Raw genomic sequence first — 24983 nt, forward strand, 5'->3', positions numbered from 1 at the left:
AGAGTGCAGACAGAGGCAACTGGGGACTCTCTTGAATAAAAGCCATCTGGTAGCTGATCACCATATATCAGTATTGGTATAATTATAAGGAGTTCTACTTACAGAAGCTGAGGTCGGGGTTCGTACTGGGAAGAAATCTGGCATTGAGTTCAATTCCGCCAATAACTGGGCAAGCTGAAGTTCAGAACATAAGAAAGGATCTTACATAAATAGTGCTCCAGGATTAGGTCATCCAACACCTATCTCAAGTCTTCCGTTTTGCTATCGTAAGAAATCTAACTTCAATAGTTTACATAACCCGCAACGTTATACTTTTAACCTCACATGTAAAGATTTTATCTCCAGACCCGAGATGCTGATGTCATCATTCATATGAATGAACAGTAGCCCATTCCTTATATATAAGGACAACACAACACCAGGAAAACAGTCCTGGAATGATCAAGACCTGGAGCATGAGGTTCCGATCCTGACCCGGAGGCTAACCCAAAGCAGTGTGACCCTGGGACAATTCATTTTGCACATGTGAGTCTCAAGTTTCAGGATGTTCAAAAAAGAAAAAGCTCAATTAAGATTATTTCAATGGTTAGAGCTCCAAAAATCTGATTCTTTAAATGAATTATCAAAGTAATTTATGAAGATATTCCTAAGTGAACAATAACACCAAATAATAGGCATTAATATGCCAGAGAATTTAATTAGGATTCATTTTAGTTTATACAATTATATGAGTGCCACCAAAAAAATCATAAAGAAAATAGCTCTTACTTTAAAGATGCAAATGGATACAGTGCTGAAAATTTCCCTTAGCTAAGTAAAAATGTTTCTTAGGATAAAAATAACCCGAAAGTAGGCATTCCATTTTTGTAAGTAATTTATATTAGACATATAAGCTTGCATATACAGTATCACTACATCATTCTTTTTTTAAAAGGAAAAGATTAAAAAAACACAAAAATGCTAACAGTGATTATAAGTGGTAGAACTATTAAAAAAAAACCTCTATAAACAATGATTCTCTACAATGATCAGATTAACAGTAATTGATTACATATAGAAAAACCAAATATATGTAACAAAGATTTCACCTTGTTCCATTCATTGTTCTAATGAAGATATTTTAGAGTGAATTAACACTATTGAGGTTGTTTTAATTCCTAGACCTCTTCCATTCCTTGAGAAGTCTCAGAACCAGGGCCGGTCACCACAGAAGAGTGGTTCCATGGTGAAAAGCTACCTGCCCAATCTGCTCCTCGCAGCTCCTCAGTGGACTTGGTGACATCCCACTTCCCCTGCTTTACTCTGCTGGGAACAGGCCAGTTGTTCAGCCCCTGTCATCCCCAACACAACTATATACTTAGAACTTAGCTTGGTCAACAGTAAGCAGCATGATGGCACTGTGTAAGGGCTAAAAATGATCCTGGGGAATCTCTTTCTGTTCCCAAACCAGAGCTGATCATGTAATAGTTGCTCTGGGTTCTGGAAAAGAAAAAGGATACACAATACCCAGAGTACATTTTCCTGACAGAACCCAAAGCAACAGCAGCAACTATAGGAGCAAAGTGGTTCTGGGAGCCCAGCAACTGCTGCCAGAGCCTGATGCCAACTCCCAGGGCGCCCTCCGTGAAGCCTCACCATGGCTTTGTTCTCCTTGATGTTCATGGTCCTTTTCAGCAGAGCATCCGAACTCTCCTGGCTCTCATCCCGAGAGTCGTCCTCAGACTCAGAGGTAGAATCTTCCCTTTGCACCACCTGTCTACGGCCTTTCTTTCTTCCAAGAACTGTTTCTTTCTCATTCTGTAAGCGTGAGCTAGAAAACAACTGCTCGGAAGAACTGTTTTTATCTGGTTTGTTGGCCAGCTTCTTGGTGGGGAACTGAAAGGCTACTCGAAGACCAATACTACTTCTTCTAGACCTGCTTCTTCTTGGGGTAGCCTTATCTTCTTCTTCATCTTCCTTTTCCTCACTCACCAAAGATGCTTTGCCATCATCACTCAAATCTGACTCCACGACCTAATAAAATAAGAGCAAGAAAAAGCACAAAGACACTGTTACAGACCCACAAAAAAGACATGCATTTAAAACAACTCTGACAGCATAGGAGAAAAAACTGAAAAATGAAAAGCTTCTCCTTCATATTATGAGTTCCCTCTGAATTTCCTTTAAATGTCCAAGAAATTGGTTGATGAATAAAATCAAAGAGCAGGCAACCTACCACCGAACGGTGCACTGTCACACCCATGACAGAACTGGGTTTCACTGGGAATATGAGGGCTATAAGCGAAACACTGACAGGGTGGGCTCCTCCACCGTGGGACGACCAAGGAGCACCAGCAAGAGGAGAGACAGTCACAAAAAAGGGTATGCCTGACAGACGTGGTCTTCAGACAGGAAAGGGTGCTATAGGGGGGAAAATGCTGACTGGTCTCCTCTAAATAGCAGGAACCGGACTCCTGAGTAATGGGGCAGGAGAGCTGATTGCACCTCAGGGCAGTGACTCAGGACAGCCAGATGACCTGCCACTGGGTCCTCAGTCAAGGGGCACCTTTCCCTTCCCTAGAACCCTCAGAGCCATGAGGTGAAACCAGGTCAGGAAGCTCGACAGGTTGTAGCAAAACGCCACTCAGTCAACTCCATAAATCCTCACCTGACGTTTTCAAATTCCACATGGTAGAGGTCTCCAGCATTCAAACATTGCTCCGTTTTACAAGTGAGAACACAGTAAATATGGAAGGCAGTAACAGGGTTACATCACCTAGGTGATGGCTTAGATGTGACGGGACTCTTAGCAGTGGTACAGAGACAGGTTTAAGTATGTGAGATCCAGGACATCTTCTGGGCATCCTTCCATGACCACAAGTTAGAAAACTTTGGGAACCATTATCTGGGAATTCTGAAAGTCTACCAAGAGCATGGAATGGCACCAATATGGGCCCAGGATCAGTTCAGGGACTCTACTTCTTCCCCAGTGACCACCACCAACCTCAAATTCTTGTTGGACTAAAGTTAGAAATAAGACAGAGGGAGAAAAAAAACGCAGATAACTGCCAACCCTGGTATATCCACACCAAGCCAAGTGAGAAATAAGACTATACGGCACTGATTTATCTATTTTTTTTAATACCCTGAACTTTCCATATTAACAGCTTCAGAATTCAAAATGGTGTACGGCAAAGGAACCCAATTTTAGGGGACACTGTCAGGGAAGAGCTTTAGTTTTGATCCATTTATCTACCATCCTCATCATCTACAGGCCTCTCTTTACTAGATGTAGAATGGCTCACTACAGAGGCCTGAAGGAAGGAAAGAACAAATGGTCCACAGCAGCCCAGAATCAGACCCGAGAGAAGAGCACAGGTCTAGCACGTGGATGTGGCTCTTTCGCATCCGGCCAGCAGGCCCCTGGAAACCAAGGTTACAGCAATATCCCATTATCAAGAAAGATAGGCTCGCCAGTTCCCACAGGGGTGGGCAGGGGGCTGGGCTGGGAGGCAACAATGCTTTTCTTCTCACTGGATTCTAAAATAAAATTTGCAGGGGCCTGTGCTGAACTGTAAGCTATATCATCTACGTAACACATCACAGTCCACAGACTTGGGGCCAGGTGGGAGGGAAGGCTCCCCGGGTAATTCACTTTCTCTCACTAGAAACACAAATGCTTCAAATAACCAGACATCACTTCACTAAAGAGCAGAAAATAAGTACGTCGCTAACAAATGATGCCCATTAGGGTTTTAGAAGGATTTTAATATCGTGCTGGCAAGAAACTGGGGACTTGCTGGCCAGAACTGATGAACTGCCACACAAACAGCTTCTGCAAAGAAAGCCAAAGGAGACCTGGGGCCTCCAGGCTGGCACAGCTCTATGTTGCTACTCATAGCAAAAAATCACCATCAAACAAAGCAGTCTACCATGCGGGCTTTTATGCTCTACATTCTCTCCTAGGACAAGTGAAGGATAAGGCAGGCCTAGGAGTCACAGCTTATTTAACCTCTACAGAGTCTCTGCCAAAACTTAGTCCTTAGCAGCTTCTGACTGTGAAGAGGCTTAAATTCTACGTTCCATCTTCATACTAAGCATGTTTATTTTTTGCATAAATGTATGCTATTTTTAGCAGAAAACATTTCTGCACTTAAATCTGAAGGCTGTGCCTTAAAGTTACCTTCAGATTCAAACACGAGTGGGCAGTAAACCAGCCTAACTGTGTTGTGTGCAAATCAACTAACAAGTCTGTTCATAGGAAGTGCTGAGAGTAGACTTCCCTCCAGAATCCAGGCAGGCCTGGGTCATCTTTAACACTAAAAAGCATGACAAATCCAAATCCACCAAGCTTGTACCACAGCCAAATTTTTGCCAAATTAACTTCAAACCAAAAACTGTCACTTCACACACAGTAAGAAAGTATCTCAAGGAAGTTGTCACTCTAAGATAAACTTTTAGATAAAAGAGGTTTAAGAAAGTCTTGAGATAATGTTTTCTGTTTTTTGGTTGTTTTTTTTTGAGATGGAGTCTCGCTCTGTCACCCAGGCTGGAGTGCAGTGGCCAGATCTCAGCTCACTGCAAGCTCCGCCTCCCGGGTTCAAGTAATCCTCCTGCCTCAGCCTCCCGAGTAGCTTGAATTACAGGTGCCCACCACCACGCCTGGCTAATTTTTGTATTTTGAGTAGAGACGGGGTTTCACCATATTGGTCAGCTCGGCCTCCCAAAGTGCTGGGATTACAGGCATGAACCACTGCGCCTGGCCGAGAGAGAAATTCTTTGAGAAGGACAATAAAGGACACCTGGGACACATCCCCAGACCCCACAGGCATGAGGAGAAAATTAATGGATTTTCTCTAAGAGAATAATGGACTGGTGGACCAGGGATTAGCCTTCCAGGAGCAATTTTTTTAGGTTATGTTAATTGCTTATAAGAAATACGTAAGAAAAAGTAAAATATTTTCACTTGTGAAGTGACTTCTTGAAAGTACAACTCTAATTTAGAAACAGGATTAAAAACATTACCACCCACATCCCTTCCTGTTGTAATTTATTACCATTACTTCTGGATTAGTCTTTCCATTCAGATCACTCTGCGTAAATCCTGCAAAATCCTCAGTCTCTGAGTCAGTGTCCTCTATAAAAATTCTTCTTAGCTCTTCTGTGAAGTATTTGGAATGAAAGCGCACATCCTGCTAAATTAAAGACACACATACATCAGAGACAGAAAGTAGAACAGAGGTTACCACAGAAGGGTAGAATGAGGAGCTACTGAACAGGTGCAGAGTTTCTGATGGAGATGACGAAAATGGATGGACAACAATGTGAGCATACTTAATGCACTGGACTGTACACCTCAAAACAGCTGAAATGGTATATTTCATGTTATGTGTATTTTACCACAATAAAAAAAAATAAACACAACACTGGCCGGGTGCAGTGCCTCACCCTGTAATCCCAGCAGTTTGGGAGACCGAGGCAGGCAGATCACTTGAACTCAGGAGTTCAAGTCTGAGCAACATAGTGAGATCTCGTCTCTGCAAAAACTACAAAAATTAGCTGGGGTCTGGGCGTGTACCTGTAGTCCCAGTTACTTGGGAGGCAAAGGTGGGAGGATCACCCAACCCTGGGAGGTCGAGGCAGCAGTGAGCTGCACTTCACTGCACTCCAGCCTGGGTTGCAGCCGAGATTACACCCCTGTCACTCCAGCCTGGGTGACAGAGCGAGACCCTCTCTCAAAAAAACCCACATACATATATAAATTATATATATACACATTTTCTAAAGCTTACAAAATTCAGACCTGCAAATCAGACAATTTTTAAAAATTGGGTGTAGTCTCAATCAGCTTCTAATGTGACTGGTAAGTGCTCATGGAATTCAGCTTCTCCTGCCAAAGCTGGCAACCAGACACGTCTGCTTTCACACAGAACCAAAACACATGGAAAGAAGACATGAGGAGAAAACCTGGCTCCCTCCCACATGCTGGCTTCCCTTTCCAACAGCCTTTCAAAGCCGGAGTCTCCTCCAAGTGGGTGAGCATGGCTCCCGTTCACCAACCGCGAGTTTCTCTTTAGAAAAGGCCGGGGCCTCTCCCAGCCCCCACTGCCCAACACCAGAGAGCCTAGACTTGCTCCATGAGCAGATACCACGGCACCCTGATGGAAAGCTCACCCAAGGTCACCCCCACGAATTTCTCTCCTGCAGGAGATGAGAGGTGAACAACCATGGTTAGGTGGCCAAGTGAGCAGAAGGAAAGATGCAATGTGACTCTTTAAGAAAAGGCATTTTCTAATACTTTTTCTTGCTTTTGAAATAGGGCAAAGAAGGAAACCCAGCTCTCTTAAAAGTATGCTTGAAAGAAAGAGGAAATAACAAACTGCAGGCCAAAGGGAGGCCCATGAGACCAGCCTCCTGTAAGCCCGCCACGCCTCATCAGTGTTCGAGTCTGTCCCCAGTTTCCTCTGACGTCTCTTCCCTCCATCTCTGATAAAGCAATGACCCCTTGTAACACCACACTTGGCTGAGAATCTGTATCTAACCCCCTACCTTTCCCCGATTTTAATTATATACTTCTTTGGGCTCATATATCTCTGGGGAAAAACAGATAAAACAGACAAGTGGAAAAACTTACAGGGGCTCACAAAGAAATGCCTACATCTAGCATTCTGTAAGCTTAAAAATGTCTCCTATGAATTATTATGGGTAATTGGAGTGAGTTTGCTCAGAGCTAAATTACTTTGTTCCTTTGTTGATAGCTGTAGTGCAGCTGCTTGAAAAAAAAAATTGTACACACAAAAGGGAAGTCTCTTTAAAGTGAAATTCAAATCGTGTTTAAGGGAGACCAGAGTTAGCATACACATACTGTGTGCAAGTTCACACAGCTTCTCTCTATTGTTTAAAATGGATCGTGAGTGTGTGGGGTCAGGGTAGAAAAGCAGCCAGGGCTTGATTATTAAGGAAGAATGGTACACAGCTGCTGCTAAGGAAACCCACCATGCACCTGAGGCCTCTCAGTACAAGAAACATCTGGCTCACAGAGCCTTGGGCCAGCCCCTGCAGGCTAATTTAGAGCAGCATTTCTGTGTGTAAATTTCATCAACTACCTAAAGGCCCTGCCTAGGGCCTGAAGAGAACAGGGCAAGCCTTGAAGCAGTGAGTTCCCATCTTCCAGTTTTTCTGGCTATTTTGATCTTGTGTGCTAGCCTCACAGGGCAATGGGCATCCTGGGAGAAATCACCATCTTTGATGGTCAGTCCTGATAGAGAAAAACAACTTACCGTTGTCCTGAACTGAGGCCTATGCTTTAGTCTCCTTACTCCAAAGTGTGTAAACACTGTTTTTCATGTGGGTCTGTATGATGCCAACCTCCACTCTATATTGCTCTCCACTGCTTTCTGAGTTAGAAACCCTTGCGCTGCTAATTGCTCTCTGGCACTGGTTCATTCTCCTTCAAAATCAATACTGGGCACTATGCTATGGGCCGTGGTCATCTACCATGATCAGGACAATAAGCAAGTAACACATCAGAGGAGAAGCTAACATAGGTGGATAAACTTATTTTGAAGTCCATGTGACATGAAGAAACACACTAGAGAGCAACGGCCTGTTGACCCAGCCAGCCAGCCAAACACCCCATTTCAACTGCACCCAGCAAACAACCCCCGTGCTCACTGTATACAGTCACGTGGGGTGCTGGATGCCTGAAATGAGAGGAAAGGAACAATACATGGGGACGAAAAGTCAGAGCCAGGGAAGCTACAAAGCACCATTCAAGTATGAGATCCCCCCTTCTTCAAGGAGTTTACAATCTAACAGGGAGGCAGATAGGTCCACGAATAACCCTGGTGAGGGTCAGTGCTCTAAGGGATACACAAGCAATATGGCACATGGAGGGAAAGAAAATCCAGTAAGACTTCATGCAAGAAGTAGCATAACTGGATGTGAGCCACAGTAGAGGCTAGAAAAATGGTGACAGCACAGATAGGCAGGAAGAACAGCATGGACCAGTGGGCAGAAAGGGCAGAACAGTGGATAATGAGCATGTCAATTCAGTTCCTGCGTCCTGCAGCATAGCAGGTAGAAAAGAGACCCGGGGGTAAGAGGCTGAGAAGTGGTGGCCCTGGATTTGGAACATCCCAGCTTGGGACTTCCCAGATGTGGGGCCTTGGGCAAGCCATTACACCTTCCTGAACTTCAGTTTCATCACTTGCAAAATGGGGATAGTAACAGCACCTGCAGCTTCCCAGGGAGTTCTGTGGATTAAATGCAATATTTGTATGAAAAGCAGTTGGCACACTGTCCTCCCCGGGGAGAACATGCCTGACTACAAAAGTAGTCATCATAGCAGCAGAAGCAGCTGTTCTTTCTTAATGCCCGGGGCCTGCCAGGCTCTGTGCTTGGCCCTTTAGACGTGTTCTGCCCTGCTCAAATGCTCAAGGTGGATCCAACAGGCTCTGCTCTCCCCACTGCCTGACTGTGCTCAGATGGAGGGCTGAGTAAGGGAGGAGCTGACCACAGCTCAATCCTGTAACAGATCCTAGTAGGAAGGGATGAGCATTCAGGTAAGAGCTACGAGGGCTACGGCAGCTGCAGAGGGAAGGGAATGATGGACACCAGGAACACAGCAGAAGTTTCATCAACTCCTGGATGGGAGTCAAGGAGATGGAAGAGGGGAAGGAAGGCCAAGAACAACAAAAGATGGAGAACCAGATGGGGAAAGGGGGAAGCCAGAAAGACAACCAAGGGAAGGAGAAGTGAGCTTCAGATCTCCCTTAGCAACCAGGACCAGTCCAACTGGTAGTCAGAAACCACCTGGGGCTGCAGAGAGAAGACAAGCTCCACAAAACAATACAGTAACAGGTCAAAGCAGGACAACAGACAAGTTCACTGAGAAGTTTGAAGACAAAACCTTAGAGAACATCCGCATTTAGGAACAGGGACAGGGACAACAAGCGACAGTAACAAAGAGCAGGCCGGGTGCGGTGGCTCTCGCCTGTAATTCCAGCACTTTGGGAGGCCGAGGCGGGCAGATCACCTGAGGTTGGGAGCTCGAGACCAGCCTGGTCAACATGGCAAAACCCCTTCTCTACTAAAAAAAAAAAAAAAAAAAATAAGCCAGGCATGGTGGCAGGAGCCTGTAATCCCAGCTACTCAGGAGGCTGAGGCTGGGAGAATTGCTTGAACCCGGGAGGTGGAAGTTGCAGTGAGCTGAGATCACGCCACTGCACTCAAGCCTGAGCGACAAAGTGATACTCCATCTTGGAAAGAAAGAAAATAATAATAGAGAAAAAGGTGCAACAGAGAGGAAGAAACTCAGGGGACTAGAAGGAGGTGGCTGGTGGGGTCAACTGCTGTGGAGATGCCAAATGAGATGAGGACAGCAGAGACCAGGGAGCCCCCAGCAATCTCAGAAAAGAAAGCACAGCTCCCACCCAGGCCAGAACTTACAGCGGCCCGCATAATTAAGGAGGCACTTCACTTACGTATAATTAACTGCTCCCCTTCCTGTACTTGCCCAGTGGAGGCAAGGTGGATTTAATTTGCTGCTGTTTTGGAGAGGCCGTAGTCAAGGGAGAAAGAGGAATTCTGAGTGCTGCAATGAACTCAGAAGAAAACGCCACTGAAGGGTAGAGATTTGATTGGCCATTCTACTACAGGACACAATGTGACCCTCCAGGAATCTACCTCTCAGAGAACACTAACTTGTGTGTGCTAGAGATCAAAGTAATTAACCCAAGAATAAGGCTCCCCCCAGCAATCCCAAGAGTGACATGCCAACAGAATTGCACCACAGGACCACAGAGGTGCAATTGTCTCCTCGTAACCACACGATCCCTCATGCCTCGCCGCAGCCTCGCCTCTGTGGGAAGACTGAACACAGCCTCGCCGCAGGTTACAGCCCCAAGGCAGCCAAGAACATGCACTTGATCACGTGAAGTCCATTTAAAAAAAAAAAAAGAATTATGGTACAGGGAAGGATTAACACAGCAAAGTGAACTAGGTTCTCTCACCAGTTTTTTAAAACAGGAAGACACAGTGTTTCTAAAATAAAATGCTACACAATGAACTGATATCACCAATCTCACACCATGTTCAAATAAAAGAACATCCAAACCAAGATTCAGGCCTCTAGATGAACACACCTACTTGGAAGGAATCATCCGTACCTGTTTCCCTGATTCCAGTGAGTCAAAACTATCGCAGCTCTCCTCTGACGAGACGGTTTCCATGGGAACATCATCCCGGAAGCCGACAAACTCTTCATCATCACTGGGGGCGTTAAAGATGTCAGCCACTTCTTTAGGGATCTGTTTTGGATTCAAAAGAGGCAGGATTACACCAGGGGCTCTTCCTAATCACTTGGGGGCATTTTCTGGAGGGGAGTAAGAGATCTCATCACTTCATCCAACTGCCACGGTTGCCCAAAAGTCCCCAGTAACCCTGAGCAAAACACGCTTCAGCTAAGAACTCATGGCAAAATAAGGTGTGGGGTGGGTGGGGGAGATAAAACTTAAAATTCTAGATATACCCTATTTTACAGAGAATGTTAAAACCAGGCCAGAGAGAAGACATTTTTGATCTCTTGACAAAAAGAAAAATTGTTTCTGAGAACCAATGATCTCTTTTTTCTCCTACAGTGGATGCATCTTTAAATGTCATCCACATAAAAAAGATGCCATAAAATATTATTAAGTTCTTTTCTTAGTGTTCAGCTACACTATTTATTTTCTCTTGTCATAGGCTGATTCAGAAAGTAGAAAGTTCATACAATGAAATAAGTAGTTTTCCTTCTTTTCTATATTGTAAGTCAACTTAAGTAGTTGGGGATTAATTCTAACAGAATGCAAATACTATTAGGGGATAACTGATCCCAGAGGGAACAGTGTCAGCACACTTAATCCACAAATATGTATCTGCTGGAGTTCATTTTTGTAAGGTGACTATTTTCTCCCAATTCTTTGTTTTAAAGAAAGTTCAAAGACACAGAAAGGTGAACAAATAGTACAAACACCTGTCGATTCTTTATCTAGACCCATTATTTGTCACTGCATTTGCTTTCTTTCTCTGTTTCAACAAATATGAGGTTGAACCATGGGCATTTGCCGATATTTGGCTGTTTTTAACTTAGGAAAACAGCAATTTAATATGAGCCAACCTAATCCATATATACCCACATTAAAGTAATTTGCAGACATTGTATTGATTGGCCCTAATATAATTCAGCATATATCTCCCACGGATAAGGACATTCTCCCATAGAACCACAAAACCATAATTATACCGAAAGTAATTAACATTAATAGTACGATTTACTATAATTCTATATTTTAATACCTGCAATTGTTCCCAAAATGTCTTTTATAACGTTTTGGAGGTTTTTGCATTCTATTTGATTTTGTGGTTTTTGTTGCTTTTCACAACACTGACTTTTTTTTAGATAGACCATGACAACTGCCTTGTCTTGTATTCTGAGCCTATCTGAGTGTTTCCTCATGATTAGATTCAGGTTATGTATTTTTGGCACCATTCTACATAGGTGACATGTACTTGTCAATGCATTGCATAAGGGGGCACAAAATGTCAAGTTATCCCACTATTTTTAATTTTTAATTATAAAAACTTGCAAAGGTATTTCAAAAGTAGACAGGAAGATATTTTAATGAGCACACATTGATCCTCCCAGTAGCTATCTGCCCAAGGCTAACTGCTTCCCCCATATCCCGACCCAACTCCCCTTCTTCCAAATTATTGTGAAGCAACTGTAGACATAGTATCATGTCACTCTGTATCATCATCAAATGTGCAGTCTGTATTCACAGTTCTTCTGCCTCATTTTTTAAAAACTTAGTTTATCTGCATCGTGATCCAAATAAGGTTCACACACTGATCAACATGGCTCTTAAATCCCTTCTCATCACTCCTTTATCTTTTTTTCTCTTGCAGTTTATTTTTGAAGAAACTGGGTCATTTGACTGTGGACTTTGTCCAAGTCTGAAGTTTTATTTTTTTGCAGCCCCAAGGTGGCATCTAACAGACTCATCTGGATTTACAATTTGGGAGTTGAATCTGGAGGCTCACTTCTAGTTTGCTTGCTTTTGCCAGGCTTTGACTACTTTGTAGGAAGTGCTGTGCTCTTCCTTTGGAAAGCACGTAAGGTCTGGCTGTCTCTTTTTTAGTGGTGTTGCTGTTTGGTCAATAAGTTATGGTGGAATCGGCCTGATTTGTTCTTTGCTTTAAAAACAACAACAACAACAAACACCTTTTCTTCTTTGTCACTAATAAGGAATATGCAGAGTGATACTTGAGATTCTGTGAATATCTTCCCTGATAACATCTCGCTCAATAGTTTCAGCAATCATTGACAGTGCTTTTTTTAAAATTATTTTTTATTTTAATAAAGACAGGGTCTATGTTACCCAGGCTGGTCTCAAATTTCTTGCCTCAAGTGATCCTCTCACCTCAGCCTCCCAAAGTGCTGGGATTACAGGCATGAGTCAGTGCACCCCTGAATCAATTATTACATTAGGAACTGCAAAAGAGAAATTTTCAGATTTTCTCTCTCCTTCATAAAGTAGCTGGCATTCTTGTATAACATAGTGTTTCTCTCACTCTCCCCCTTTTCTTCTACCATGCACATCCATGGACTTTTTAAAAGTATTATTCAATGTGTTATAATCCATACTCTCGTAATTCTTTCTGACTGTCCCAAATTTGGCCATTGGGAGCTCCTTTAAGTCATCCTCTGTCCTTCTGACATGGCACTAGGGGTCTGTCAACACCTCCTTGCTTTCTGACGCAACGAACATGGCAAGCTAACCTTGTATGTTTCCTGTCCCAGACCTCAAATCAGCCATTTCTCCAAGGAGCCCTGAAACCTTTCACTGGGAAATGGCATTTAAAAACCAAGATCGGAGAACACGGTGTATCTTGGTTAATGAAATATCATTGCTTCTAAGCTCTTTGGACAGAGGAAGGATATTTTAAATAGGTAAATCACAAGTTCATGCTGACACCTTGAATTCAAATCCAACACAGAGGCTTCTTCCTCTGCTCCCTCATCTCACGTTAGCATCGCCGTTCCACCACAAGGAAAACCCTCGATCCCCAAAACTTTTAATATACTTATCCATGTGGTGCTCTATCTACAATAAATACCAAATAGTGCCAAACTGACACCACCGATATATACCAACAACAAACAGTGCAGTTCAAGATTTCTTTGCGGTTCTTTCTAGCCCTGGAACATAGTCTCACTATACACAGGATCTTTTCCTTCAGCTAACCAGATGATCACTGCACAAAGTATGGTTAATGCAGAAATGTTTTACATGTACTTCCCATTTCATCATGCAGTATATTAAAGAGATGTCCTTAACAGTTGAGATTTAATAATTTTTACTGTTTCATCAGAACATTCTTATATGAAATTGACATTTTCTTTGTAAATTGAGTACATGGAGGTGAATAATGCAATGACTACTAATGTAGTTTGCTGCTACCACCTGGATTCATGCTAAAGGTCAGCAGTTTTCTCACTTCGGCTTTTGCACAATCAGTACAAATATCAACACAGCAAAAAGAGCAAATAACATCTTAGTATTATTATGACATTACATTTGCCCTCATGGACCCGTGAAAGGGTCTCAGGGTCCTCCATCTCACACTTTGACCACTGTGCTAGCATACACAGAGCTGTGTATTCAAAAGCTACTTAGTTTCTTGGAATTCTGTGTGGGTGTGTTGACTTAATTTTACATTTAGTCAGATTCCATTTAAGAAATTGGTAATCCTTAATCTATTTACTTTCATCATTATTTTAATGCTTCTTGATTAAAAACAATTAGAAAATAATGGTTCAATCAAAGGAAGTATAACATAAATACAGAAACGGGATACCCCAAGTTCAGTGATGCTGAAGGGTTAATACAAACACTTTCCCACCACCTAATAAAATCACTGCAAGGGACACACAAGAATAACACAGAAGTAGAGTTCCACTAACAATTTTTTTACCAGCCACATGTAGGGCAGCACTAGCAAAGCCTAACTCTGACATCGTTCTTGGGGAAAATATTAAAACTTTTCTCTAGGCGGTATGTTAAACAATGTTTGCCACCTTATCTTTTCAAAGACACCTTTTGTTGTTGTTTAGCACTCAGAACTCAGAACTAATACACAAGGAAAACACTCAGACTAGAGAAACACAGACAATACTTATGAAAGTGTGCCTGTGCTGTAGTTACATAATAACCACTAAGTTCAGTCCCTGCAGAGGCACTGAGAGGGACAGTGTGTCAACTTCAGTCTTTTTCTTTTGAACTTCTCACCATTCAACAAAAACGAAAAAGCCCTGCTGGCCCAGAAGCTTCTTTGAACATAAATGGTTTAAAGGAGGAGAAGCACCCCATTTATGGATGTAATGGAAATACATATAAGGAATGGAGAGTGTTGGTGATAGGAATAAACTGCTTCCAGCGGCAACTGCATTAATCCCTGTGGTACTGTGTTTAGCCCCACCCCTGCTGCGAACCTGTGTCCGCCTAGCTAATTCCTCCTTCTGCATCTTTGACTTCTGCATCTGCTCCAGAGGTACCATTAAGGGGCTGTAATTACTGATTAGGAACAAAAGGAAAGAGCACACTTTCAAAAAAACAGTGTGCATTCCTGGGGTATGCAGGGCTCTGATCCTTCAAAGCGTATTAAAAGAGTTTCAGATAGTCACAAGCTTCAGGATTTGGCAAAAAAAAAAAAAAAAAAAAAAAAAAAAACTCTGTAAAATATTAAAGTGTCCTCAATGCAACAAACGGATTCGTTTAACAGATGCAACAAAGGCAGCAAGATTTATTTGAGAAGGACCTGATAGAAAGGATACACAGGGACCTCTTCTAATGAACGACCAGTTCCACAACATAGCAATACATTAGGCCCAAGGATCTGTCACTTTCCTGTTCCATTCAGCAGTGATCCACTGGGTAGCTGCACAGTCTAGACAAAATGCAACAGACTTTTTTTTCTTCAAAGTTTGTGTTCCATTCTATTACAATAATGCCAATGGTAAGACTCACCAAAAAGAAAACTACAGCAAGTAAAACAACAAAAATACAAAACTTCTCAATTACTGGATATTTACTTTAGTTGAACTTCTACAAAATTAGGATAACTACAGTCTAGTGAACCAAAAAAAGGAAAATTCTCATCTGAAAGTGAAAAGACCATTTCATTATTTATAATACTTTTTAAAAATCGACAACTTTATGCTATTCCTAACTTTCACACACAGTTTCAGTTTGTCTACTCTGTCTTTATTGGAATGAACAGCGTGAGTATCATCAAAAGTCATGTGGGGGACCAGGATTCAACTCCCTAAGAACACAGGTACTAGAATGGAATCCCTGGGCACCTAACATAGGGCCCAGCCTAAAGCAGATGAACAATAAACCCTGGCTGAAAGCATTTACATGCATCTGACTTTGTGGTCATTTTCTTAAGAAAGGTGTATTTTACTAGGAAAATACTAAGTCAAAAAGGTACACTCTGTGACATTCCTACATGAGGGGAATTAAGAATTTTCCCCAGAATCCTAGGACATCTATCTACAAAGCAGTCATATTCACAGCTCCCCGTTCAGAAAGGACTGCAGGTTTCCCTTATAAGCCATACTGATTACCTGAGAGCTTTTCTCTGAAATAGATTATGCAAACTCAACAGGCTTTGGGGCCAAGCAGGTGTGCAACAGGGCAGTAGGTCAGCTTGTTAGGACAATATGGGATGGTGCTGACTGGTGGGTTGAACACATATATCCAGGAAAGGAGGCCACTCCTCCACTCCAGCTGATCACTGCCCTGCAGGAACAGGGGTCTAGTGTGCCTGACCTCCAACATTCCCAGAGAATCTGGGAATCTGAGTGCTGGTAAGAAACTTCCCATCTACAGACTGGATCTCAAACTTGTTCAGGGAACACGCACAGTGGAACTCACAGGGCTTAGTGGAACTCATAGGGCTTCGTGGAACACCAAGGAAACTGCAAATGCCAGAATTCCAAATATTACCAACAGTATTAATATATCTACTAGTGCTTAGTAGTAATAGTAGAGGGCATCAAAGTGTTCAGAAGATTAAGAAAAACGTTATATCCTTTCCCTTGTTCATGGCAGCATTATTCACAAGAACCAAAAGGTGGAAGCAATCCAAGTATCCATCGATGGATAAATGGATAAACAAAACGTGAAACATACGTATAATTGAATATTATTCAGCATTAAAAAGGAAGGAAATTATGACACACGCCACCACATGCATGAACCTTGAAGACATTATGCTAAATAATAAGCCAGTCTCCATAAAACCAAGAACTGTATGATTCTACTTACAACAGGTACCTAGAGTGGTTGAATTCCTGGAGACAGAAAGCAGAATGGTGGTTGCCAGATGCTGAGGGGAGGGAGAAACGTGGAGATACTGTTTAATGGATACAGAGTTTCAGGTTTCCAAGATGAAAAGAGTTCTGGAATTTAAATATGCTTAACACTACTGAACCATACATTTTAAAATGGCTAAGATGGTAGATTCTATATGTATCTTAGCACAATTTAAAAAGAGTAAAACAAAAAAAGGCAAATTAAGAAAGACAATTTAAGCCAGGCATGGTGGTTCATACTGTAATCCCAGCACTCTGGGAGGCCGAGGCAGGAAGATCACTTGAGCCCAGGGGTTTGAGACCAGCCTAGGCAACATGGTGAGACCCCACCTCTGCCAAAAAAGATACAAACATTAGCTGGGTTGTGGCGGCGTGTGCCTGTAGTCCCAGCTACTCATGAAGCTAAAATGGGAAGATCGGTTGGGCCCACGAGTGAGAGGCTGCATGCAGCCAAGCCATGATCGTACCACTACACTGCAGTCAGGGTGTCAGCGAGACCCTGTTTCTAAAAGAGAGAGAAAGAAAAACCCAGGTGGAGGGGAATTTTTCCTTCCTTAAGTGAATGAAATTTTCCAAACCGACAGAATAAGTCCAGACTTTAGCCTAGTTTTAATGCTACCATCACTCCAGGGGCATGTGGCTTGAGAACCCAACTCTCTCACCTAAGGAAGGTTCAGATACATTATCATAGGTGCCAAGGCTTCAGCTTTAGTGTCTGACCAACCAGGTATCTGAGCCTGTAAGCCCAGAAGATAACTGATAGTCCGGAGGACAGAGCTGTTTGCAGAACCACACTTGGCTGAAATCCAGCTTTGCTCTATCCCAGCTAAGCTATACTAATAAAAATAAACCCTGCTGAGTTGTTGCTGGCTTCTCTTTGAGTAGGTGCCTTTCAGGCATACAAAGCAGGTCTCCGTATCATTTAGACTTTTGTCAGCCTGAGTCTCCATTAAAATTCAATTTAAAAAACTAATAAGCTATAAAAAGATGGTCAAACTGTCAGTTGGTTTTCAATCAAGTATTTACCTTTGAAAATACTTTAATATGAAATATTAATTTAAAACTTTATACAGTGACATTAAATATAATAATATTTAAATTAAAGCTTTTCCATATCTCAATGATATCTAAATTCATCCTTCCTGGATTAAAAAAATACAACCTCCTACCCAGAAGGAACACATTTATCAGTATTAGTTTTTGAAGAGAAAGAAAATAAGATTCACTTTTTAGACCAACTGATACAAGGGCTGATTTTTATATACTCCAAGAATATTCAATGTACATTTCACCTAGAAACAAGCTCCATTTTAAGATTTACAAAGCAGACAAAAGATATTTATGCACACTTCTGCATTTTCGTTATTAAGTGTTTTGAAAGCAATTTTGATAGCAATGACAGCAGAATTTGCAGGGTGTACTATCTTGCATCTATGAAGAGATCTTCTACACAGAGGAGAGCATTCCTTCCTCTTTATAATACACCACGAAGGGTGAGAACTCTGTTATTTTCTTATGTAAAATCATTTCTTTAAATCTTTTACAATTAAATTGGTTGGCCCATAAGAAAAGTACATACCATGTACCAATCACAAGAACTAACTCAAAATGGATCACAAACTTGAATGTAAAATTGTAAAACTTTTAGAAGAGGAGAAAATCTTTGTGACCTTAACTTAGGCAAAGAATTCTTAAGATACAACACCAGAAGCACAATACAGATCTTTAAAATGTGTAAATTAAACAATCAAAATTAAGAACTTCTGCTCTTCAGAAAACACCGTTAAGAGAATGAAAAGGAAAGTCCCAAACTGGAAGAAAATATCTGAAAATGCTATCGCTGATTTGCACCCAGAAAATATAAAGAACGCTCAAAACTCAATAAAAAGAAAACAAATAAATCAGATGGTCGACGAGTTAAATGGTCAATGAGCACAAAAGAGAATTAAATTAACACATACATGTATCTGATTTCTGAATGGGGAGGACTTTCACCATCCACGTAAAGGAGACCAAAATGGAAAAGTATATCACTGACCATGTAACAATTTAAAGCTTCTTACTTAAAAGAAGAAAACTCAGAAACAAAAACAAAAAAACGTAGGGCAAAGATCTGACAAAAATATGATAAATTATTAAAACTGCTAAAAACCTTATACGAGATGAAATATACACCAAGGCCACACAGACAAAATGGCAAAACAAAGAAAACTCACTGAATAGAGAAAACAAAAGAGGCTAAAAACACTTGAAAAGTCCTCAACCTACCTAGTAATGAAAAGAATGTTAAGTTAAACAAGTATTCTTTTCATCTAGCAATTTAGCAACATTTTGGTTCCGTTTTTAAGTGCATGCTCAATGATGAGGAAGGTGTGAGGAGACAAACACTCCTATACAGAACTGGTATGAGGACACTGAACCCAAGGCTTCAGAAACTAAGTATCATCATATACATCTCAAATAGGGCAGTTAATTTTTTAAAAATTATATACAGTGCAATTTCAAGACTGCCAGGAAAATGTGGCTAAACTCAGGGTGAAGGAGTATGTGAATTACTATTAGCAGTTAAGAGAATCATAAAATCAAGGATTATCAGGCCAAGTGTGAGGTGGCTCACGCCTGCAATCCCAGTGCAGTGGGAGACCAAGGCAGGAGGATCATTTGAGCCCAGGAGTTCAAGACTAGCCTGGGCAACACAGTAAGACCCCAGCTCTACAAAACATAAAAAATTAGCCAGGCATAGTGGCATGTGCCTGTAGTCCCAGCTACGTGGGAGACTGAGGAGGGAGGATTGATTGAGCCCAGGAGTTCAAGGCTGCAGTTAGCTATGATCTGCCACTGTAACAGAGGAAGACCCTATCTCAAACAATTAAACAAAAAAGAAAGATCATCAGATTGTGATGGGATCTCATCCATCAGTTTGTGCGTCTCTCTTCATATAACGGAGTGACAGCCAGGCACAGAGGCACACACCTGTAGTCCCAGCTACTTAGATGGCCTAGACAGGATAGCTTGAGTCCAGTTCAACTTCAGCCTGGGCAACAAAGCAAGACCCTATCTCTATAAGAAATATAAAATAAAATTAGGGCAACCACAGTTGGACTTACTCAAAGGCATGTAGCTTGTTAATGTCCTTACATAAAAACATTTCCAAGCATCTACATAGGAAAACGATCTGTTTTTCTGTAACTATATGTTAATTAGTATTCAGCACTTAAAAAAAAAACATAAAAACTCATGTTAACACCAAGAGCACAAGTAACAATTCGAGGAAAATAATAAATTGGACTTCATCAAAATTAAAAACTGTTGTGCATCAAAGGACAGCAAGAAAGTGAAAAGAAAATCTACAGAATGGGAGGAATAGCTACAAATCATGTATCAATAAGGATCTACCATCTAGAATATATAAAGATTTCTTACAACTCAAGAAAAAGGCAAACAACCAATCAAAAAATAGGTGAAGAATTGGAATAGACCTTTCTCCAAGGAAGACATACACATGACAAACAAGTACATAAAAATACACACATCAGCGGTCATTAAGGAACTGCAAATCAAAAATAGGCAATACTGGCTGGATACAGTGGCTCATGCCTGTAATCCAAGCGTTTTGGGAGGCTGAGGCAGGAGGAACACTTAAGCTCAGTTCTAAACCAGCCTGGGCAATGTAGCAAGACCTCATCTCTTAAAAAAAAAAAAAAAAAAAAGAAAAAAAAAGAAAATTAAAAATTAGCTGGGCATGATGGCGCACATGCCTGTAGTCCCCACTACTTGGGAGGCTGAGGCAAAAGGAGCTCTTGAGCTCGGGAGTTGGAGGCAGCAGTGAACTGTGATCAAGGCACTGCACTTTAGCCTGGTGACAGAGGAATAATAATAATAATAATAATAAAGATGTTGAATAGAAGCCATGGGGAATTGAAAAAAGCCACACACAGGTCCAGGCAAGACAATATGTTCAGAAAAGATCTAAGATGATCTTCAGTTTTCAGACACAGAACATACCCAGTCAATCTTTTAAAGATTTCCCTAGCACAGAGTCAGTCTGCAAAGATTGGAAGAGGTGGCCACTTTCTCAAATATCTAATTTTCAACAAAAGAACAAAGACATATAAAAAAGAAGAAAACCCTGGCCCATTCAAAGAAGCAAAATAAATTGACAAACTTTCCCAGAGGAAAACACTGGACTTACTAGACAGACACTGGACTTACTAGACAAAGACAACTATCCTACGCTGAAAGAACAAAAGGCACAAAGAACTAATGTGAATCAGGAAAACGAGCAAAATGAGCCTATCAACAAAGAGAAATGAAGGAGGACTCCAAAAGAGACTATGGAGCTGAAAAAAATAGAATGACCAAGTTGAAAACTTCACTAGAGTGGTTTAAAAACAGATTTCAGGAGGCAAGCAAATCTGCAAATTTGAAGATAATGCATTTGAAAATACTGAGTCAGAGGTGAAAAAATTAGAGGAGAAAAAATTAAAAACAATACAGAAGAGTGAAAGAGCCTAAAATACTTCTTTAGGCACACCAATATAGGAACGATGGGAGACTCAGACAGAAAATAGAAAGAGACAAATATTATTTGATATGACAGTGGGCAAAAACTCCCCAAACTGGCTGAAAGGCATGAATTGGAATACATCCAAGAAGCTCAATGAATTCCAAGTAGGACAAGTCGAAAGAGATCCTTACAAAGACACCATATAATCAAATATTAAAAGCCTAAAGGCAATGTTGAAAGTAGTAAGAAAAAAGCTACTTGTCACATATAAGTGACGCTCAATAAGATTATCAACTGTTCAGCCCCAGTCAGGGGCATACAGATAAAACCCCCATCTCCCTGGGACAGAGCACCTGGGGAAAGGCGCAGCTGTATGCGCTGCTTAAGCAGACTTAAACGTCCCTGCCTGCTTGCTCTGAAGAGAGCAGATCTCCCAGCACAGTGTTCGTGCTCTGCTAAGGGACAGACTTGCCTTCTCAAGTGGGTCCCTGACTCCATGCCTCCTGACTGGGAGACACTTCCCAGCAGGGGTCCACAGACACCTCATACAGGAGAACTCTGGCTGGCATCTGGTGGGTGCCCCTCTGGGACGAAGCTTCCAGAGGAAGAAAGAGGCAACAATATCCTTTGCTGTTCTGCAACCTTGCAAACAGGGTCTGGAGTGGGCCTCCAGCAAACTAACTGCAGCAGACCTGCAGAAGAGGGGACTGTTAGAAGGAAAACTAACAAACAGAAAGGAATAGCATCAATATCAACAAAAGGACTTCCACTTGGAAACCCCATCCGAAGGTCACCAACATCAAAGACCAAAGGTAGATAAATCCACGAAGATGAGGAAAAACCAGCGCAAAAAGGCTGAAAATTCCAAAAACCAGAATGCCTCTTCTCCTCCAAAGGATCACAACTCCTCGCCAGCAAGGGAACAAAACTGGATGGAGAATAAGTTTGATGAATTGACAAGTACGCTTCAGAAGGTAGGTAATAAACTCCTCCGAGCTAAAGGAGCATGTTCTAACCCCAATACAAGGAAGCTAAGAACCTTGAAAAAAAGTTAGAGGAATTGCTAACGAGAATAACCAGGTTAGAGAAGAACATAAATGACCTGATGTAACTGAAAAACATGGCACGAAAACTTCATGAAGCATACACAAGTATCAACAGCCAAATCGATCAGGCAGAAGAAAGGATATCAGAGATTGAAGATCAACTTAATGAAATAAAGCATGAAGACAAGATTAGAGAAGAGTGAAAAAGGAATGAAAAAGGAAGGAAAAGCCTCCAAGAAATATGGGACTATGTGAAAAGACCAAACCTACGTTTGACTGGTGTACCTGAAAGTGATGAGAAGAATGGAACCAAATTGGAAAACACTCTTCAGGATGTTATCCAGTAGAACTTCCCCAACCTAGCAAGACAGGCCCACATTCAAACTCAGGAAATACAGAGACCACCACAAAGATACTCCTTGAGAAGAACAACCCCACGACACATGATCATCAATCAGATTCAGCAAGGTTGAAATGAAGGAAAAAAGGTTAAGGGTAGGCAGACCGAAAGGTCAGGTTACCCACAAAGGGAAGCCCATCAGACTAACAGCGGATCTCCCTGCAGAAACCCTACAAGCCAGAATAGAGTGGGAGTCAATATTCAACATTCTTTATGAAAAGAATTTTCAACCCAGAATTTCACAGCCAGCCAAACTAAGCTTCATAAGCGAAGCTGAAATAAAATCCTTTACAGACAAATGCTGAGAGACATTGTCATCACCAGGTCTGCGTTACAAGAGTTCCTGAAGGAAGCACAAAACATGGAAAGGAAAAACCAGTATCAGCCACTGCAAAAACATACCAAATTATAAACACCATCGACACTATGAAGAAACTGCATCAACTAACGGGCAAAATAACCAGGTAGCATCATAATAACAGGATCAAATTCACACATAACAGTATTAATCTTAAGTGTAAATGGGTTAAATGCCCCAATTAAAAGACACAGACTGGCAAATTAGACCGAGTCAAGACCCATCTCACACCCAAAGACACACATAGACTCAAAATAAAAGGATGGAGGAATATTTACCCAGGAAATGGAAAGAAAAAAAAAAAGCAGAGATTGCAATCCTAGTCTCTGATAAAACAGACTTTAAACCAACAAAAATCAAGAGAGACAAAGAAGGCCATTACATAATGGTAAAGGGATCAATCCAACAAGAGCAGCTAACTATCCTAAATATATATGCACCCAATACAGGAGCACCCAGATTCATAAAGCAAGTTCTTAGAGACCTGCAAAGAGACTTAGACTCCCACACAATAATAGTGGGAGACTTTAACACCCACTGTCACTATTAGATCAAAGAGACAGAAAATAAACAAAGATATTCAGGACTTGAACTCAGCTCTGGACCAAGCAGACCTAATAGACATCTACAGAACTCTCCACCCCAAATCAACAGAATATACATTCTTCTCAGCACCACATCACACTTACTCTAAAATTGACCACATAACTGGAAGTAAAACACTTCTCAGCAAATGCAAAAGAACGGAAATCGTAACAGTCTTTCAGACCACAGTGCAATCAAATTAGAACTCAGGATTAAGAAACTCACTCAAAACCGCACAACTACATTGAAAGTGAACAACCTGCTCCTGAATGACTACTGGGTAACTAATGAAATCAAGACAGAAATAAATAAGTTCTTTGAAACCAATGAGAACAAAAACAACATACCAGAATCTCTGGGACGCAGCTAAAGGAGCGTTTAGAGGGAAATTTATAGCACTAAATGCCCACAAGAGAAAGCAGGAAAGATCTAAAATGGACACCCTAACATCACAATTAAAAGAACTGGAGAGTGGCCTGGGTGCAGTGGCTCACGTCTGTAATCCCAGCACTTTGGGAGGCCAAGGCGGGCAGATCATGAGGTCAGTAGTTCAAGACCAGCCTGGCCAACATAGTGAAACCCCGTCTCTACTAAAAATACAAAAAAATTAGCTGGGCATAGTGGCGGGCACCTGTAATCCCAGCCACTTGGGAGGCTGAGGCAAAGAGAATCGTTTGAACCTGGGAGGTGGAGGTTGCAGTAAGCCAAGATTGTGCCACTGCACACTCCAGCCCGGGCAACAGTGCAAGACTCCATCTCAAAAAAAAAAAAAAAAAAGAACTAGAGAAGCAAGAGCCATCAAATTCAAAAGCTAGCACAAGACAAGAAATAACTAAGATTACAGTAGAACTGAAGGAGATAAGGAGACACAAAAAGCTCTTCAAAAAAATCAATGAATCCAGGAGTTGGTTTTTTGAAAAGATCAACAAAATAGACCCCTAGCCAGACAAAGAAGAAAAGAGAGAAGAATCAAATAGAAGCAATAAAAAATGATAAAGGGGATATCACCACTGATCCCACAGAAATACAAGCTACCATCAGAGAATACTATAAACACCTCTACACAAATAAACCAGAAAATATAGAAGAAATGGATACATTTCTGGACACATACACCCTCCCAAGTCTAAACCAGGAAGAAGTTGAATCCCTGAATAGATCAATAACAAGTTCAGAAATTGGGGCAGTAATTAATAGCCTGCCAACCAAAAAAGTCCAGGACCAGACGGATTCACAGCCGAATTCCACCAGAGGTACAAAGAGGAGCTTACACCATTCCTTCTAAAACTATTCCAAACAATAGAAAAAGGGAATCCTCCCTAACTCATTTAATGAGGCCAGCATCATCCTGATACCAAAACCTGGCAGAGACACAACCAAAAAAACAAAATTTCAGGATAATATCCCTGATAAACATCGATGTGAAAATCCTCAATAAAATACTGGCAAACCAAATCCAGCAGCACATCAAAAACCTTACCCACCAGGATCAAGTTGGCTTCATCCCTGGGATGCAAGCCTCGTTCAATATATGAAAATCAATAAACATAATCCATCACATAAATAGAACCAATGACAAAAACCACATGATTATCTCAATAGATGCAGAAAAGGCCTTCAATAAAATTCAACACCCCTTCATGCTAAAAACTCTCAATAAACTAGGTATTGATGGAATGGATCTCAAA

The 24983-nt window shown here is 41.5% G+C and overlaps 1 protein-coding gene across 3 annotated transcripts in view; it reads right to left on the bottom strand.

The window, feature by feature from the left end:
* Positions 1-24983, bottom strand: part of CDCA7L (cell division cycle associated 7 like) — a 44429-nt gene that overhangs the window by 5020 nt on the left and 14426 nt on the right. Inside the window, exons 2-5 of one of the 3 annotated variants that reach the window (XM_010379758.2) lie at positions 10149-10289; positions 5037-5174; positions 1636-2013; positions 103-174 (exon numbers count right to left, since the gene is read on the bottom strand). In XM_010379758.2, coding sequence (XP_010378060.1) covers positions 103-174; positions 1636-2013; positions 5037-5174; positions 10149-10289 — 729 coding nt within the window. The remainder of the gene's footprint in view (positions 1-102; positions 175-1635; positions 2014-5036; positions 5175-10148; positions 10290-24983) is intronic. The other 2 variants (XM_030932863.1, XM_030932864.1) reach the window with 2 other exon arrangements.

The sequence above is a fragment of the Rhinopithecus roxellana genome, chromosome 6, assembly GCF_007565055.1.
Source record: "Rhinopithecus roxellana isolate Shanxi Qingling chromosome 6, ASM756505v1, whole genome shotgun sequence".
Classification (NCBI taxonomy): domain Eukaryota; kingdom Metazoa; phylum Chordata; class Mammalia; order Primates; family Cercopithecidae; genus Rhinopithecus; species Rhinopithecus roxellana.